Source organism: Dictyostelium purpureum (genome assembly GCF_000190715.1).
Source record: "Dictyostelium purpureum unplaced genomic scaffold DICPUscaffold_59, whole genome shotgun sequence".
In the NCBI taxonomy this organism is placed as follows: domain Eukaryota; phylum Evosea; class Eumycetozoa; order Dictyosteliales; family Dictyosteliaceae; genus Dictyostelium; species Dictyostelium purpureum.
The window spans coordinates 87,917-105,609 of NW_003519396.1; the positions used below are offsets into that span (position 1 = coordinate 87,917).

General features: G+C 24.6%; 8 protein-coding genes across 8 annotated transcripts; 2 read left to right on the top strand and 6 right to left on the bottom strand.

Annotated features, from left to right (window-relative positions):
• Positions 1-649: 649 nt before the first annotated feature.
• Positions 650-1,216, top strand: DICPUDRAFT_76935 (uncharacterized protein; the record flags this gene model as incomplete). Its single annotated transcript, XM_003285968.1, has 1 exon — positions 650-1,216. One exon carries the CDS (start codon positions 650-652, stop codon positions 1,214-1,216), a length of 567 nt encoding a protein of 188 aa, XP_003286016.1.
• Positions 1,217-1,285: 69 nt separating this feature from the next.
• Positions 1,286-2,758, bottom strand: DICPUDRAFT_97252 (26S protease regulatory subunit S10B; the record flags this gene model as incomplete). The annotated part of the gene is made up of 2 exons (XM_003285987.1): positions 1,286-2,355; positions 2,545-2,758. 2 exons carry the CDS (start codon positions 2,756-2,758, stop codon positions 1,388-1,390), a joined length of 1,182 nt encoding a protein of 393 aa, XP_003286035.1. The 3' UTR covers positions 1,286-1,387.
• Positions 2,759-3,148: 390 nt separating this feature from the next.
• On the bottom strand, positions 3,149-4,519 carry DICPUDRAFT_76937 (uncharacterized protein; the record flags this gene model as incomplete). Its single annotated transcript, XM_003285988.1, has 1 exon — positions 3,149-4,519. One exon carries the CDS (start codon positions 4,517-4,519, stop codon positions 3,149-3,151), a length of 1,371 nt encoding a protein of 456 aa, XP_003286036.1.
• A 612-nt stretch (positions 4,520-5,131) lies between these two features.
• DICPUDRAFT_149964 (uncharacterized protein) lies at positions 5,132-7,945 on the bottom strand (the record flags this gene model as incomplete). The annotated part of the gene is made up of 6 exons (XM_003285989.1): positions 5,132-5,379; positions 5,561-5,764; positions 5,836-5,854; positions 5,906-6,234; positions 6,685-7,168; positions 7,193-7,945. 6 exons carry the CDS (start codon positions 7,943-7,945, stop codon positions 5,132-5,134), a joined length of 2,037 nt encoding a protein of 678 aa, XP_003286037.1.
• Positions 7,946-8,250: 305 nt separating this feature from the next.
• DICPUDRAFT_76939 (uncharacterized protein) lies at positions 8,251-10,139 on the bottom strand (the record flags this gene model as incomplete). Its single annotated transcript, XM_003285990.1, has 3 exons — positions 8,251-9,629; positions 9,702-10,033; positions 10,114-10,139. 3 exons carry the CDS (start codon positions 10,137-10,139, stop codon positions 8,251-8,253), a joined length of 1,737 nt encoding a protein of 578 aa, XP_003286038.1.
• Positions 10,140-11,277: 1,138 nt separating this feature from the next.
• DICPUDRAFT_46512 (uncharacterized protein) lies at positions 11,278-12,102 on the top strand. Its single transcript, XM_003285969.1, has 3 exons — positions 11,278-11,359; positions 11,431-11,782; positions 11,891-12,102. Exons 1-3 carry the CDS (start codon positions 11,305-11,307, stop codon positions 12,048-12,050), a joined length of 567 nt encoding a protein of 188 aa, XP_003286017.1. The 5' UTR covers positions 11,278-11,304; the 3' UTR covers positions 12,051-12,102.
• Positions 12,103-12,379: 277 nt separating this feature from the next.
• On the bottom strand, positions 12,380-12,799 carry DICPUDRAFT_30280 (uncharacterized protein; the record flags this gene model as incomplete). The annotated part of the gene is made up of 1 exon (XM_003285991.1): positions 12,380-12,799. One exon carries the CDS (start codon positions 12,797-12,799, stop codon positions 12,380-12,382), a length of 420 nt encoding a protein of 139 aa, XP_003286039.1.
• Positions 12,800-15,587: 2,788 nt separating this feature from the next.
• DICPUDRAFT_53992 (rp1024 protein) lies at positions 15,588-16,534 on the bottom strand. Its single transcript, XM_003285992.1, has 2 exons — positions 16,480-16,534; positions 15,588-16,204 (listed from the first exon to the last, which is right to left on the bottom strand). Exons 1-2 carry the CDS (start codon positions 16,492-16,494, stop codon positions 15,659-15,661), a joined length of 561 nt encoding a protein of 186 aa, XP_003286040.1. The 5' UTR covers positions 16,495-16,534; the 3' UTR covers positions 15,588-15,658.
• Between the last annotated feature and the right edge of the window lie 1,159 nt (positions 16,535-17,693).

The window sequence follows — 17,693 nt, forward strand, 5'->3', positions numbered from 1 at the left end:
AAAAGTTTTTCGTTGTAGGAAGGTAAAAAAAAAAAATCAAAAAATAATATTTATTTGTTTTGATAAAAAAAAAAATTTTAAAAAAAGAAAAAAAAATTATAAAAAAATTAAAAAAAATATTTTTTACCCTTTTTTTTATTTTATTTTTTTTTTTTTGGGTTTTTTTGTTTTAACAAATTTGTTCTTTTGGTAATCAATTATTATATTTTTATTTAAAATAATCAAATTATTAATAATCTCAATAAAAATTTCAAAATGACTTTTCATTAAACACTCCCAATGTAATCATTATTGATTATATATATTCTAATCAAATAATTATAAATAAAAAATAATATCAATAAAATGACCAAATCAATTAAATTAAAATTTTACATACTGCCAATTTGATGGCAATCAATCTTCACAAAAAATAGACAAACTTTGTCTCTGCAACAAAAAATAAAAATATGGATTTCAAATCAATGACAAATGGGGTTTTGATCAAAAGAAATTTCAAGAAACCATTGACCAATTGATTTGTAAAAAAGGCAAAAAATTTGATTTTTTTTTTTTTTTTTGATTTTTTTTTTTTTAAAATTTTTTAATTTTTTTTTTATAATTTAATTGATATACCACAATTTCAAAATATAGAATTGTAATAGCAATAATGACTTGTAATAATGATAATAATAATAAGTTAATAATTTTAATCATGGGTGTTAGTGGAAGTGGTAAAACAACAATAGGTAAAGGAATTGCAGAGAAATTAAATTGTGGGTTTAATGATGCAGATGAATTTCACAGCGAAGCAAACATCAATAAAATGAAATCTGGCATACCTTTGAATGATGATGATAGAAAACCATGGTTAGAAGCAATCAACAAAAGAATGACAGAATTTTTAAATAATAGTACCAGCATTACACACAATCATGTTTTTACATGCTCAGCACTAAAATCAATCTATAGAGAAATCATATCAAATAGCATACCAAAAGATAAAATACTATTTATATTTTTAAAAGGTGACAAGGAGATTTTGGGCGAAAGATTAAACTCTAGACAAGGTCATTTCTTTAACCCTGCTTTATTGGATAGTCAATTAGAGGCATTACAAGAACCAAACGATCAAGATTTGAAAACCAATCATTTCTTAACAATTAATATAAGAAGTTCAGTTGATGAAATTATAAATAATATTTTAAAATTTATAAAAGATCAATTTAACCAATAAATAAAAATAAATAATGAATTTTTATGGTCAATAGTTTTTTTTTTTTTTTTTTTTTTTTAAGAATTTTTTATTTGTCTGGGTGTTTGTTTTTAAAAAATATAAAATATGTTGATGAAATAAATATTATTATTATTATTATTATTATTATTGTTATTTACTATTATCTTTATTTTAAACTTTTTGATAGTCAAGTTTGCTTTCAAGTTTTTTACTATCCATAACTTTACGACAAGCTTTATAAAAGTCTTCTTCAATTACATAATCTCTTTCGGCTCTAATTGCAAACATACCGGCTTCAGTACAAACATTACGTAAATCAGCGGCGTTGAAACTGTCACATAATTTTGATAAAGCATCGTAATCTATATCACCATGTTTAGTGATGGATGAGGCATGGATTTTAAGGACATCAACACGACCGGCTTCGTTTGGAAGAGGGATTTCGATTTTACGATCTAAACGACCTGGACGGAGAAGGGCTGGATCTAAAACATCTGGACGATTTGTAGCCATAATAATTTTAACTTTTTGGAGAGTGTCGAAACCATCCATTTGATTTAATAATTCCATAAGGGTTCTTTGAATTTCACGATCGGCAGATGTACCTTCAGAGAAACGACGACCACCAATAGCATCAATTTCATCCATAAAAATAACACATGGTTGATGATCACGTGCATATCCAAACATTTCACGAATGACACGAGCACTTTCACCAATATATTTATCGACAATGGCTGATGATACAACTTTAAGGAAATTAGCTTCTAAATTTGATGCGATTGCTCTTGCTAATAATGTTTTACCTGTACCTGGTGGACCATATAATAAAACACCTTTTGGTGGTTTAATACCAACACGTACAAACAATTCTGGAATCATTAATGGTAACTCTATAACTTCTCTTAATTCTCTAATTTGATCTGATAAACCACCAATTTCACCATATGATACATTACCTGGTGATTCAGCTGTCATATTGAAAATAATTGGATCGACTTCACGTGGTAAAATCTTTAAAATTGTTAATGTTGTTAAATCTAATGTGACTCTTGCACCTGGTACTAATAAATGTGCTTTATCTTGATAATTGGCACATCTAACAACATATCTTGGACCATTACAAGCTTTAACAATAACTATTTATTAATTTTAAAAAAAAATATTGATGAACACATTTTAAAAAAAATAAAAAAATAAAAAAAAATTTTATATTAGTATATTATTAATTAATATTATTATTTCCAATTATTATTATTATTATGATTTTATTATAATATGAATTATTTATAAATTAATTATTATTGTATGTATATTTGATATATTACATCTTTCTTCATCTAATGATCTTAAAACTTCACCAATTATTTCACCAATATATTGAATAGTTTTTATATGATCTTCTGTCTTTTGGAAATCCTTCTTTAATTTTTTGATTAATTCATGAGCTTTATTTAATCTGAGTTCTGCATTTTTATGTTCAATTAAACGATCTCTGTAATTTTGAAGGGCTTGTTCTTTTTTTGTTTCTTCTGTTGACATTTTTATATTTAGTTATATTTTATACAAGTTATTTAAATAAAAAAAAAAAAAAAACAATATATATACAAAAAAAAAAATTTATATTTGATTTGAGTGTGAAAAAAAAAAATTAATAAATGATAGTGAACAACAAAAAAAAAAATTAAAAAAATTTTTTAAAAAAAAAAATTTATAAAAAAAAATTAAAATTAAAAAAAATAATAAAAAAAAAATAAAATTTTTTTTTTATTAATTATAAAAATACAAAAAAATAAATTAATTTTTTTTTTATTAATTCCAAAAAAAAAAAACTTTTATTTGGTATATCTCTAACTGAATATGTAATTTTATTTAGAATATATATATTTATAGATATAATGCATATGCACCTCCATCTTAATGAGGGATATATTAAACGAAAATATCTCCTGTTGTAAATAGTTTTGTCTGTGTTCCCAAATCAATAATTTTGTCAATGCAATCAGCAGGAACAGAAATGGGTGTAGCGTAGACTTTGTTGCCATTTTTATCGACATCAAAAGTAATAATATTGCATCCATATCCGGCAAAACACTGTGTTCTTAATGAAAATGGAACAGCATCGTCAAATTGGATGTTGTGGTAATCAAAGCTTGTCCAGTTGGTAATAAACGAACTAATAAACATTGGCTTTCCAACATAATCAAACATATTCTCTCCATTTTCTTGTAAACACTTGTAATAGCTGTAATCCTCTTTGAACTGGTCCACTGTGATTGCCAATACACTTTCACGACTGATTTTTGCCAAATCAAGTAAACTCTTTTCTCTTATGTCCTTGACCTTCAATAACATCTTGCCTTGATGAACCAAATAACCAATGGCCTCTTGTCCTAATCCCAATTTAGATCTTAAGTTGATTGAATATCTTATGGTAAAATCTTGGTCATCGGACAAATACGATGTAAAAGTATAGGCTTTAAACAAGATAGCAGTAATAATATCACCCTTTGAAAGAGCTGGACCCCCTTGTGACTTAAATGCATCGACCCTCTTCAAATCAAACATCAAATTAATTTGTGAATTTTTAGAGAAACATTCAGCAACACCACCATCATCAGGAGAAACCGAGTTAGAAATGGGAGTATAGACAATACCTAGTACCGAACCACCATATGCTCTTGCTTCGTTAATATCAGCAAATCTAATGTTTTCGCTATCCAAAGAAATAGAGTCAAACATAAGTGGATTCTTTAATTCTCTTTTCTCTGCACCATATGTATACAAATGCGACAAATATTTACAGAAATAAAAGATACCAGCTTGGTCAAAAAATGTATGGTTCACATTGTACCCAACCACAAAGCCATCACTAAAGACTGTTAACTTTAATGCACCTATCGAAACTCCGTTTAAATCTGGAACAAACCCCATATCTTGTTCAAGACTGATAATCTTCTTTGGTAGTATCATTTCCAATGTAGAACATTCAATGGAATCTTGTCTTTTTTCAATTTCCAATTGCTGTTGGCCATCACTCTCTTTGCTCTTTGGTGGGTAGCATGCATACAACTGTCCATTTTCATCTCTGTATAAAAATGATAAAAAGAAATCGTATTCTATTAATGCATTTCCCATTGCTTTAATAAACCTTTCAACATCTATTTTTCCTTTAAACCACAGTCCACTTCTTAGGAAAATTGAGGAAGGAAAATATCCCAATGGTCCAATCGATTTTTTCCAACTGGCTTTTACAGGATAATATTTAACAGTGTTTGTTTCTTTATTAAATAAATATTTCATTATATAACAACTTTGTAATAAAAATTAACTAAAAATATTTTAATTTAATATTTTTTGTTTTTACTTTTCAAACAAAAAAAATAAAAGTTTAAAAGTGGATAAATTTAAAAGGGGTCAAAAAAAAAAAAAAGTTATTAATTAAAACTACCCCTCAATATAAAAAAGAAAGCATTAAACAGATATATCTTGTGTAAATATATACAGTGTGATTAAATAAAAAACTTTTTTTTTATTTTCTATTTTTGTTATAATAAAATTATTTTTAAATTAAATGATGTTATTGGAGTCATTATTATTGGTGGAATTTGGAGAACTATAATATTAACTAAACCCCTCACATTCTCAGTTTACATATTCGATTCTTTCACCATCTTTAGCGATAATACTTAGTCCTTCATTCTACTTTGTGATATTTAATAGGATCATTATATAATACATTTATTTGGTTTATAGATTTTAAAAAAAATAAAAAAAATAAAATAAAAGTTTAAAAACAGAGAAACTAAAATTTTAAATAAAAGAAAATTAAAATTTAATATTATTTTTATTTATTAATTTAAAAATGCTCCATGGATATTTAACGGTTACTAAATCAAATGCATATTGCAAATTTTATGACTTTTTTAAAAGTTTTAAAAAGTCATCTACAACATCAAGTGTAACCTTTTTAGTTCCCTTATTTGAAAGGATACTATCTTTTAGAAATCCTATTTTGGAAAACCAAAACTCTGTAGCTTGTTTGGTTGATTTTGATATAAGAGTAATTTTTTTTGGTCTTACCTTTTGGGTTTCAATAATTTCATAAAAAAAATTTGAACCAATATGATTTCCTTGATAAAATGGGGATACAAAAAAATAAGCTATATATATATCATTGTTTTTGTATATTCTAAAAAAACAAAAAGCTACTAACGTTTCTTTTTCAAAAACGACAATACAATTGTTTATTTTAATAGAGTTTGTTCCTGTTTTTTTAATTTCCTAAAGTTAATAAAAAATAATAGTTTTAAAATAATGGGGTTAAAAATCGAATATAAATACCTCTAAGAAGAAGACTTATATCTTCTGGGAAAAAATTGTTATCTTTTGCAAGTTTTTCTATCTTTTCACAGTATTTGTGATTTTCTCCACATTTGAATTGAACCCAAGTTTTCCTTAATCTTGGCCCAAAAACACTATCGGAATGGCAAATTAATGATTCAAATTCTTCCAATTTTTGTGCCATTTTTGAAAGTCTTTCAATATCTATAAATTGTAATAACAATTAATATATTTTTAATAAAAAGAATTAAAAAATTTGAATAAGAAATATTTACCATTTCCAATGTATTTAAACTTTAAAAATAAAAAAGGAGAGCTGAGTGTGTGAGTTTCGCTTAACAATACAATTGACATCAATTCGTTTTCTTTGGTAAAATTAAATGCATCTAATACACTACCACCTAAACTAATTGCTTGATGTTCTCTAATTGTGCAACAGTTATCCCACTTTTCGTCCATACTATTAACTTCAATAGATATTAAAAATGGTTCATTTCCATAGCTATTTTTAAAATGAATATAAGCTGTTGCAATTACTTGGATATTGAAACGAGCTTCATTCAAAAATTCAGCTCTTGATCTTTTTTTCTTTATAGCTTCAGGTTTAAGTGTGGATTCATATCTTTCGGTATTATAATTTTCAATAAAACTTTTTCCAATTTCAATAATACCATCTATTTTTAAATATTTTGCCCCTTTTATTATAGTTTTAATTACATCAAAGTTATTTTCTTCACAAACAAAAAAAATTAAATAAAATAAAAAAAAATAAAGAGGGAAAAAAAAAATTTAAATATTTATTTCTTTTTTAAATTTTTTAATTTTTTTATATCATTTTAAATTTAGAAAGAGATGAATGGGCTAATATGTTTCAAATTTTGGTTGGAAATTCATGAAACCTCCATTAAACAAAGTTACAAGAAGAAAAAGATATGAGTTTGAATAAAAAAATAATATTAAATAAATAAATATGAATATATTGCATTAACACCTCCATCTTAATATAGTGATATATTAAACAAAAATATCTCCCGTTGTAAATAGTTTTGTCTGTGTTCCCAAATCAATAATTTTGTCAATGCAATCAGCAGGAACTGAAATTGGTGTATCGTAGACTTTATTACCGTTTTTATCAACATTAAAAGAAATAATATTATACCCGTATCTAGTAATGCATGGTGTTCTTAATGAAAATGGAACAACATCGTCAAATTGGATGTTGTGGTAATCAAAGCTTGTCCAGTTGGTAACACGCGAATAATTAAACATTGGCTTTCCAACATAATCCAACATATTCTCTCCATTTTCCTGTAAACACTTGTAATAGCTGTAATCATCTTTGAATTGGTCCATTGTGATTGCCAATACACTTTCACGACTAATTTTTGCCAAGTCAAGCAGGCTCTTTTCTCTTATGTCATTGACCTTCAATATCATTTTGCCATGATGAACCAAATAACCAATGGCCTCTTGTCCTAATCCCAATTTAGATCTAATGTTGATTGAATATACCATAGTAAAATCTTGGTCATCAGACAAACTCGATGTAAAAGTATAGACTTTAAACAAGACAGCATTAATAATATCACCCTTTGAAAGAGCTGCTCCCTCTTGTGACTTAAATGCATTGACCCTCTTCAAATCAAACATCAAATTAATTTGTGAATTTTTAGAGAAACATTCAGCAACACCACCATCATCAGGAGAAACCGAGTTAGAAATGGGAGTATAGAAAACCCCTAGTTTCGAAACGCCATATTCTCTTGCTTCATTAACATTATCAAGTCTAATATTTTCATTTTCCAAAGATACAGAGTCAAAAATATATGGATTCTTTAATTCTATTCCCATTGAACCATATGTATATAAATGGGACAGATATTTACAGAAATAAAAGATACCAGCTTGGTCAAAAAATGTATGGTTTACATTGTAACCAACCACAAAGCCATCACTAAAGACTGTTAACTTTAATGCACCTATCGAAACTCCTTTTAAATATGGAGTAAACCCCGAAAACTGTGCAGGACTGATAATCTTCTTTGGTAGTATCATTTCCAATGCAGAACATTCAATGGAATCTTGTCTTTTTTCAATTTCCAATTGCTGTTGGCCATCACTCTCTTTGCTCTTTGGTGGGTAGCATGCATAAAACTGTCCATTTTCATCTCTGTATAAAAATGATAAAAAGAAATCGTATTCTATTAATGCATTTCCCATTGCTTTAATAAACCTTTCAACATCTATTTTTCCTTTAAACCACAGTCCCCCTCTTACGAAAACTGGAGAAAGGAAGTATTCCAATGGTCCAATATATTTCCTCCAACTGGCTTTTACAGGATAATATTTAACAGTGTTTGTTTCTTTATTAAAAAAGTATTTCATTATATAACAATAATAAAAATAAACTAAAAATAAACTTTGTAATAATAATAAAAATATAAAAACAAAAAATAATTTTTTTATTTAAATAATATTTATTAGTTTTTAATTTTTCCATCAAAAAAAGGGTTAAAAAAAAAAGTTTGGAAATATCCCTCAATATAAAAAAAGAATTTAATATTAAACAGATAAATGTTTTGGTTTATTATTTATAATATGATTGAAAAAAAGCCATAAATAAATAATTTATTTTTTTTTATTATTGTTACAACAAAATTATTTTTTAATATTATATTTGAATAAATAGATTATTTTGCTGGTTTTGGAGGTTTTATATTATTGGTAGCATTTGGAGAAACTATAATATTAATTAAACCTCTAACATTCTCCATTGAGGTTTTACCATATTTGATTCTTTCACCATCTATAGCGATAATACCTGTTCTTTCATTACCAGGTTCTAAAATTAAGGCTTTTACTTTGTGATGTTCGATAAGGTCACTCTTTAAATGATCACCAGTTGCGGAATCTGTTAAAATGGATAAAAGTGAAGCTTTTGATAACTTTGGATTATTACGAATTAAAACCAAATCGATTAAACCATCTGATAAATGAGCATTTGGTGATGAAATAAAATCAGATGCCAAATGAGTTACAGTACTTGCAACCACACCTATAAACTCGCCATCAATACATCTCCAACCATTTTCTAAGAGGTGATCTTGATTTTCGGTTAAATAATTTTCGTGATTAATTTTAGTTGAAGGTATGTGATTAATGTCCAATGATTTATATGCTGAGTTTGAACTTAGATTAATATCACTTCTTCCACTGGCACTCTTTGGAGTTGGTACAACTGATGCTGATAATGGACTACCGGAAGCACTGATGTCACTATTATTACTTGGTATTATAATTGGGTTTTCACTATCGGTGTTTGTAATAGACATTTTACTGGTGGTATCTTCCCCATTACTATTGTTATTATTATTTAATAATTTACTTTCAATTACCTTGATAGAATTTGTGCTGTCACAAATTTCACAATTATAAACACATTTTGGAATATTTTGAATTTTAGACTTGTCAACTGATTCATCTAGAGCAGGTAAAAAGAGGACCTTGCCTTTATAAATACGTAAATTCAAAATTCTAATGGCAGCACCCAATATTAAACGTAAGTCACCTAGGGAACGATACTTTTCAGACTCGATATCGACATCGCTAACCAAACCCCATGTCAATGATAAAATTGAACACCATTTAGTATCGCCTTGTTGAACGATACAAACATCCAATGGTTTAGTAAAACCATGGATAACAGCCAAAGCGGCATTCATTGGATCCTGTAACCCTATTGAACATGCTATACCATTACCAGTACCTGCTGGAATTAGAGCCAATGGGACCTTCTTTGCCTCTTCATAGTCTTCACGTGATAACATACCATTTATAAATTCATGGAACAAGCCATCGCCACTAATAAATACAACTGTGTCATACTTTGTATAATTAAATTTGAAGCCAATCTTTTTTGCATGCTCTGGTTCCATTGTAATAGTTCTCTTAATTTGAATTTCTGAATCTTTAAATAACTTTTCAATCTCTTTAAAAATAGTTTCACTTTCTTTTTTACCAGATTTTGGATTAATTAAAATTCTAATTTTTCTATTTCTTGGATGACCTCCTAATTGCACAAAAATTAATAAATTAGTATAATTTAAAAGTAAATATATAAACCATTATCTATATGACATACTTGGTAGTGTATTTAAAAATGTTGATTGAATCATTTGTTGAACGGTATGAGCTTCACTCTCCCCTCCTTGTGGAAATGAAAATGTATATGTTTTTCTTTTTCTTTGATCTTTATGTCTTCTTTTAACCACACATGCTGATAATATAAGTTTACCATCTACGACAGTTGTACCAACAATTGAATCTTGAAATATATATTTATTTTTTTTATTATTTATTTTTAAAACTATACCAGATTTCTTTATAAATAAATTTATTGATTTATTTGAATATTTTACCAATTTGATATCTAATAAACTCTCTTCACTGTCTAATTGCTTTTTGTTATTTTCACTAATTGAAGAAATTTCATTAGCTGTAGTTGTTGATGTTGTTGTGGTAGTTGTTGTTGTTGTATTGGTAGAATTTGTTACATTTGATTTTGTTGATTGGTTATCATCAAAATAATTATTATTATTATTATTAATATTATTGTTATTGCTATCATTACTTTCTATTTGAACATCCCTATCGTTTTCTTTTAAAGTTGTTGTAATTGTTGTTTCTATTTTAATCTCCTCTCTTATTTCTTGTTTGGTTTCATCATCTTTAATTTTTGTGATTGTGGTTGTGGAGGTTTCAACTTTATATTTTGGTGGGGTATCTTCCTCGGTATTATTATTTATATTTTCATTATCATTATTACTATTATTTATAATTTCGTTATTTGGATTTACAATTGTTGTAATTTTATTTAATGGTGATGAAGATTTTGTGGTATTATTTTCTTCATTATTGTCTGTAAAATCCCGTTGCCTTTAAAATCTTTTTTTTTCTAAAAAAACAATTCGAAATGAAAAGAAAAAAAAAAAAAAAAAAAAAAGATATTTATAAATTTAAAAAAAAAAAAAAAATTAAAAAAAAAAAATTAAAAAAATTAAAAAAAAATTAATTTGGTTAACGAAATCATATCGTAATATATTCAAATAATTTTTTCGAGTAATAAACCATTGTAACTATTATCCTTATATTATTTTTTTTTTTTTTTTTTTTTTATTTATTTATTTATAACCTGAATTAAAATAAAAAAAAAGAATAAACAAAAAATAATTTAAAATAAAAAGGGGTGGGGAATTAATATTAAATTTAATATATTTAAAAACTAGACATAATATTAGTAAGAACAATAATTATAATAATTATAATAATATTAATAAATTATTTACTTTTTTTAATATTATATATTTAGATTGTATATATTTAAAGATGGAAATAATAGAATTATTATAAAATATTTTTTGAAAAATAAATAAAAATAATTATATTTTTGATAAAATAATGAAGTTTACAATACCCACAAATTTCAACACCAAACTATCAATCCCCACATCATCAACTTTATTTTACCAGTGCCCTTTCAAACCCAACTTCTAAATGGAGAATCAACTAATCAAATAATTATTTTTGGTATGAAATAAATAAAAATATGAAAATTTACTAAAAATTAAATAAATTATTTTTTTTATTTTTTTTTAATTTTTTTAAAATTTTTTTAATTTAAAAAAAAAAAAAAAAAAGCAATGTTCACTAACACTCTTAAAACTTTTGCAGCAAATATTAAAAAAATGGAAGGTTTATTAAAAGATAATAAAATCTCTGATGTTATTTCATTCACTCCAAGTAAGTATACATGTGTATAACTAAAAAATTATTATTTATTAATTTTATTTTATTATTTTACTTTTTTTTAGAAAAAACCTTAACTGTTAAATATAACGGTAAAGAATTAGTTGGTAATGATACATTAACCCCAACCATTGTTCAAAATCAACCAGAAGTTACCTATGATGCCCAAGATAGTGAATTTTATACTTTAATTAAAACTGACCCAGATGCTCCATCACGTGAAGACCCAAAATTCGGTGAATGGAGACATTGGTTAGTCACCAATATTCCAGGTAATAAATTAACTGAAGGCCAAGTTCTTTCAGAATATATTGGCGCCGGTCCACCACCAAACACTGGCTTACATAGATATATCTTTATCTTATGCAAACAACCATCTAAAATCCACTTTAAAGGTGAATTCATTTGTAAAGCAAAGTAATTATCTCAATATATTATTATTATAAAAAAACCAATTAAATATGCACACACACATATATTAATACTAATTCTTTTTTTTTTTTTTTTTTTTTTTTTTATAAATAGTGCTGACACTAGAAACAACTGGAAAGCCATTGATTTTATTAAAAAATGGAATCTCGAACCAGAAGGTATCAACTTTTATCAAGCCCAATATGATGATTTTGTTCCAACTCTTTATTCAAAACTTGGTGAAGTTAAAGAAAAACCAGTTGAAATCCAATAAATAATTAAGTAAATAAATAGTTTTTTTTTTTTTTAACAAAACAAAATACACTAACTACACTACCCTTTTTTTAAAAAAAAGATATATTTATTTTATTGTTTATATTATATTATTTACAAATGGTTTATTTAATTTTAATTTTAATTAATCTTCTAATTTTAAAAATTTTGTTTAATACATTCATTTACAATAGTTAAAATTGATGAACTTGTATCTAATGCTGCTGAAACTCTTTCTTTGTCATTAAGTTGTTTATTTACTATTTATTATTTTGTATTATTATTATTGTTTAATAAATAAATAAATAAAATGTTAATATGATAATGAGTTTAATAATAATTGACTATAGTATATATATATTTACCAGAAGATTCTGAAGAATGACTACCAGGTGTTACAATAACATCAACTTTAAAACGTTTTGGGAGTGATCTTGCTAATTTTTCTTTAATTGAAAGTCCAATAAGATTTGCCATTGAACAATGGGGTACGGTTGGTGTAAAATATAAACGTATATAACTCTTTTTTATATCAATATTTATATTTTCGACACGTACTACATTTAATTGTTCTAATGTTAATGGATGTTCTGGATCTGTAATATTACGTACTAAATCGAAAATCTCTTCTTCATCAAATGGGTCAAGTTCATCTTCGCCCAATGAATATCTTGAACTCATTAAAACATCTTCCTCATCTTTAATTTCATTTTCTTGAACATAAATTACTGGATTTGGGTTATCTGACATTTTTAATTAATTTATATAAATATATATATAGTTTTTAAGATAATATAAAAAAAATAAATAAAAAATTAAAAAAAATATTAAAAATATTAAAAAAAAAAAAAAAAAAAAAAAAATTTTAAAAAAAATAAATAAAAATAAAAAAATAAAATTATTTAATTAATTAAAAAAAACGAAATATTTAAATAAAAAAGAAAATCTGGGTCCCAAAACAAATAATGGATAATTATATTATTAAATTGATCGATATTCCCTTACACACTCATTTATCTTTCCATATGTGCATACTTTGCAAAAAATATGATTTTGTGGGGGGGATGAGCGTGGGGGTAAAATAATTTAATTTTTTAGATGTGCAAAAAAAAAAAAATTAATTAATGTGTATATTGGATACTTTTGTTGTTTAATATAAGTTTCAAAATAAATAAATTTTATTTAAATATTACATTTTATTTTTCTTTTTTTTTTTTTTTTTCTTTTTTTTTTTTTTTTTGTTTCCTATTATATATATTATTTACTATTATATATATTATTATTATATATATTATTATTATTATTATTTTAAACTATTAAAACTTTATTAACTGATTTGTTTTTACCGATATTATCAAATTCATTAGTTCCAAATTTTGTTTCAAAATTGAGTCCTGGATCGAATTTTGAATTATCAAAATCGTCATCATCAAAGTCATCAAATATACCATGAAGACCTGATGATGTTGAACTGTGTTCTACTAAACTGTAATAGTTGGATGTTTGTGGCTTTAATATGATTTTGTCGAATCTTACAATATGTGCAATCGACAATATTATTGAATTTATACAAGAAAATATTAAAATATAATATCCTGCCAATGGCTCTGAATGTATTCTATATTTAAAAGTGAATAAATAGTTGAGACTGTCTTCATTACTTGTAGCTTCGAAACCCGACTCACTAGTGGCACTGTCGAGACTATTGAAACCACTTCCCTCGCTTGTCACTATAGAGGTTGAGTAGGATCCTCGAAGTTTGATCTTTATGCATTGATCCTGGCCATCTGATACTGGTGGAAGGAAACCGCAAACATTTAAACGCTTTTCTGAACCTATGAATGCCAATGTACCAATAAGCGCTATAACCACAATTGGAACAAAGTGAATTAAAATTTCCAATTTTTTTGATTTTTGTGGTGGAACAATACCTCTTTCAATAAGACACACTAAAAATATATATCCAATTATATATATTATTGTTATTACGCCTAATGCCACCAATACCATCTGAGTATTATCTCTGTAAAAATGATGATGCTCCTTTTCTATTGCATCATCACTAAAATATACAGTTGAACTTTGAAACAATGAGTGTTGAATGGATCTAATAGTTTCTTTTGATTCATTATTACCAGTCAATATTTTAGTTTCCTTTAACGTAATTTTTTGCCATGGACCTATAAAAAATTTTAATTATTAGTTATAATTAAAAAATTAAAATAAAAAAATAATCAAATAAATATATTCTTACTCGCAATAGAAACTATTAACACTATAATTACTATTAATTGCACAATAATCAATGGCTCGATTGATTTTAACTTCATTTTTGCTTTATAATTAATCTTTAGATGGGAAGTATTATTTCTACTATTAAGTTTATTACTGTTGCTATTGATATTACTTTTTTTACAATTTTCTTTTGGAAAAAAAAAAAAAATAAAATACAAAATATAAAAATAAAAAAATAAAAAAATTATCTATTAATTTTCATATATGTTTTTTTTTTATAAACCATTCAAATAAATGTGATGTGTGATTATTTATGATTGTATATAAAAATATTTTATATAATATAAATATTGTTATTTTAATCTATATATTTGTATAATTTTTCATTTAATAAAACAAAAAAAAAGAAAAAAAAAAAAAAGAAAAAAAGACATTAAAAAAAGAAAATAAATAAATTAAAATTTAAATATTTAAATTAATAAAAAAAAAAAAAAAAAAAAAAAACCATTTAATATGGGTTAATTTATAAAAAAAAAAAAAAAAAAAATTTAAAAAAAAAAAATTTGTGGGGGTTTCCGGAGGGGGTAATTAAAAAAGATGGGGAGGTGGAAAGGTAGAAAACCAATTTAACAAAGCCTACCCAAAATTTAAAACCTTTTTTTAAAAAAACAAAACACCCTTTGCCTCCACCCCAAACACAACACACTTTTTTTTTTAAATTTTTAATATATTAGGAGACCATTTTTTTTTTTTTTTTTTTTTTTTTTTTTTGTTGTTATACAAAAAGTAATTTACATATCATCGCCATAGTGAATGATGGTGAAACGGAGAAAAAAAAACCTTAGTAACATAATAGTACCATAGCGTACAATGGTTCCACTTTTTTGCTAAACGATATACAAACGACATCTTTTTAAAAAAGACCACGCAATAAAAAAAAGATTTTTTTTAATATTAAAAATTAATAAATTTAATTAATTTTGAAAAAATTTTCATGATTTAATAAATCTAGAAAAAAGTGGTTTTTGTATCAGATCCAAATTAATATTTCAAAATAGATCATTATTATTTATAAAAAGAGGTAATAGATATTGTGATAATTAATATTATGGGTGATGTTGAGATTGAATAAATGTGAAAAATTATTTTAAACTGTGGGTATTGATCCAATAAAAAAAATAATATTTTTTTAACTGGCTGTATGTTTATGAATAAATGAGGATTTTTTTTTTTTTTAATATTAATTTTACAAATGGTTTTTTTTATATACCAAATATCCTAATAAAATAATATTTAAAAATATAAAATTAATTTAATCGTTTCTATACTTTTTTTTAAATTTTATTTTTATATAAAGAAGTTTTTATTTCACATTTAGTTTTCTTCTTCACCTTTGTTTGAGGCGTTTTTAGCCATCTTACGGGCACGACGACCTGGACGACCACCAGCTAATGGTGAGGTTGAGGCTAAACCTAAGTGTTTTTGTGATTCAACACGAACTAAGAATGATGGAACGTTGACTAATTGTTTACCAACACGGATGTGTCTACCTTTGATGAGGACACGAGCGTGATGGATTGATTTGGCAAGACCGTTTTTGAAGACTAAAGTTTGGAGACGTCTTTCCATGAAATCTTGAACTTTAAGATTGAGGACATAATCGAGTTTGTTTTTTGATTCGTCCATGACACCTAATTTGTGGAGTCTACGGAGGAGGGCAGCACCTTCAAAAAGACGTTTTGGGTCTTTTTCGTCAAGAACGAGGAGTTCTCTAGCAGCTTTACGGATTTTAGCGAGGGCGAATTGAACTCTCCAGACTTCGTTTTTGTTCTTTAAACCATATTCACCAACAACTTTTAATTCAGCGTCGATTCTTTCTTTTTCGAATGGACGAACTGGGGTGTTTGAGGTTTTGCTGAACTATAATAATATAAAAAAAATGTTAATCTTTCTGTTGCTGATAGATATGGGATAGTTGTGTTGTTTGAGATTGATATATAGGGTCATAGTTTCATTTCTGTGTTTTTGATTTTATTGTGTCTAAAATTTTGATCGCTATCTGTATTTTGTCTATTGTTGGGTAATCTTTGTCAATCTTTGTATATCTTTGTCTATCTTTGTTTATCTTTGTCAATCCATTGATAATCTATGACCTATATGCTCAATCTTGAAGTAATCCAAAATAATAAACTCCCATTACGGCTTGTCATTCTTTATCTCTACAGTTATTTGAAGCCCTAAAAAAAAAGGAAAAAAAAGGGCGTGAGAATACAAAAATTTTTAATTTTGTTTTTTTTTTTTTCGTTAATTTTTTTTTTTTTTTTTTTTTAAAAATTTTTTAAAAATTTTTTTTTATGGCTCGTAACATGTTGATAAAAATTATTATTATTGGATATTTTTATATTTATTTATATAATTAAATTGATCTAAAAGTGATTAAATTAATTAAATAATAAATATTTTGTTTATTATTTTTTATAGTCATTTTAACACATATTTTATTATTTTATAATTAAATTATTTTATAAATTGATTAAAACATTTATTTTTTATTTTTATTTTTATTTTTTTTTGAAATTTTTATTTTTATTTTTTCAAATTTCAATTTAAAATAAAGTTCAGTTTTAAAAGTATATTTTATTCTATTATTGTAACTATAGAGTGATTCATTTAAAAATTAATTTGTTTTTACAAAAAAAAAAAAGAAATCTGTGGGGTTATTTTTTTTTTTTTTTTAGTTCGTCTTATTCTTAAATAAAAAAAATTGAAAGAAAAAAACAAAAAAAAGAAAGATCGAGATGATAATAAAACAAAAATATGATTATAAATGGTAAAAAAATACAATTCCTATATTTTTATTTAAACACCGAATATTTTAAATAAGAAAAAAAATATTTATTTATTTTTTTTTTGTTTTTTTTTATTTTTTTAATTTTTTTAATTTTTTTAATTTTTTTTAATTTTTTTAAAATTTTTTTTTTTTGCAGTAGGAAGAGCTCATTAATTTAGGGGCAGTCTCCATTTTGACTTGCCATTTTGATCCATATCCCTTATAAAATATCAATATTAATAGTAATAATAATTAAGTATCAATAACTATCATATTTAAAAATAAAATAAAAAAAATAATAAATAAAAATAAATAATAAATAAAAAAAAAATTGTAATATATTTTTTTTTTTTTTTTTTTTTTTTAATTTTTTTTAAATTTTATTTTTTTTATATTTTATTTTTATTTTTTATTAGTTGTATTTCAAGATAAAATATATTAAACACAATAAATAAATATAAATAAATATATAGTACTATTATTTTAAACACACACATTTATATATCATAAATAAAATAATAGTTGCAATAAGCTAAATAGTAGATTAATAATAATAATATAACATTATATTATAATAAT

Coding starts and splice junctions, on each gene's coding strand:
- DICPUDRAFT_46512 (XM_003285969.1), top strand. CDS start 11,305: ATGGAAGGTTTATTAAAAGATAATAAAATCTCTGATGTTATTTCATTC. Junction 11,360..11,430: donor TGTTATTTCATTCACTCCAA/GTAAGTATACAT, acceptor ACTTTTTTTTAG/AAAAAACCTTAACTGTTAAA. Junction 11,783..11,890: donor GAATTCATTTGTAAAGCAAA/GTAATTATCTCA, acceptor TTTTATAAATAG/TGCTGACACTAGAAACAACT.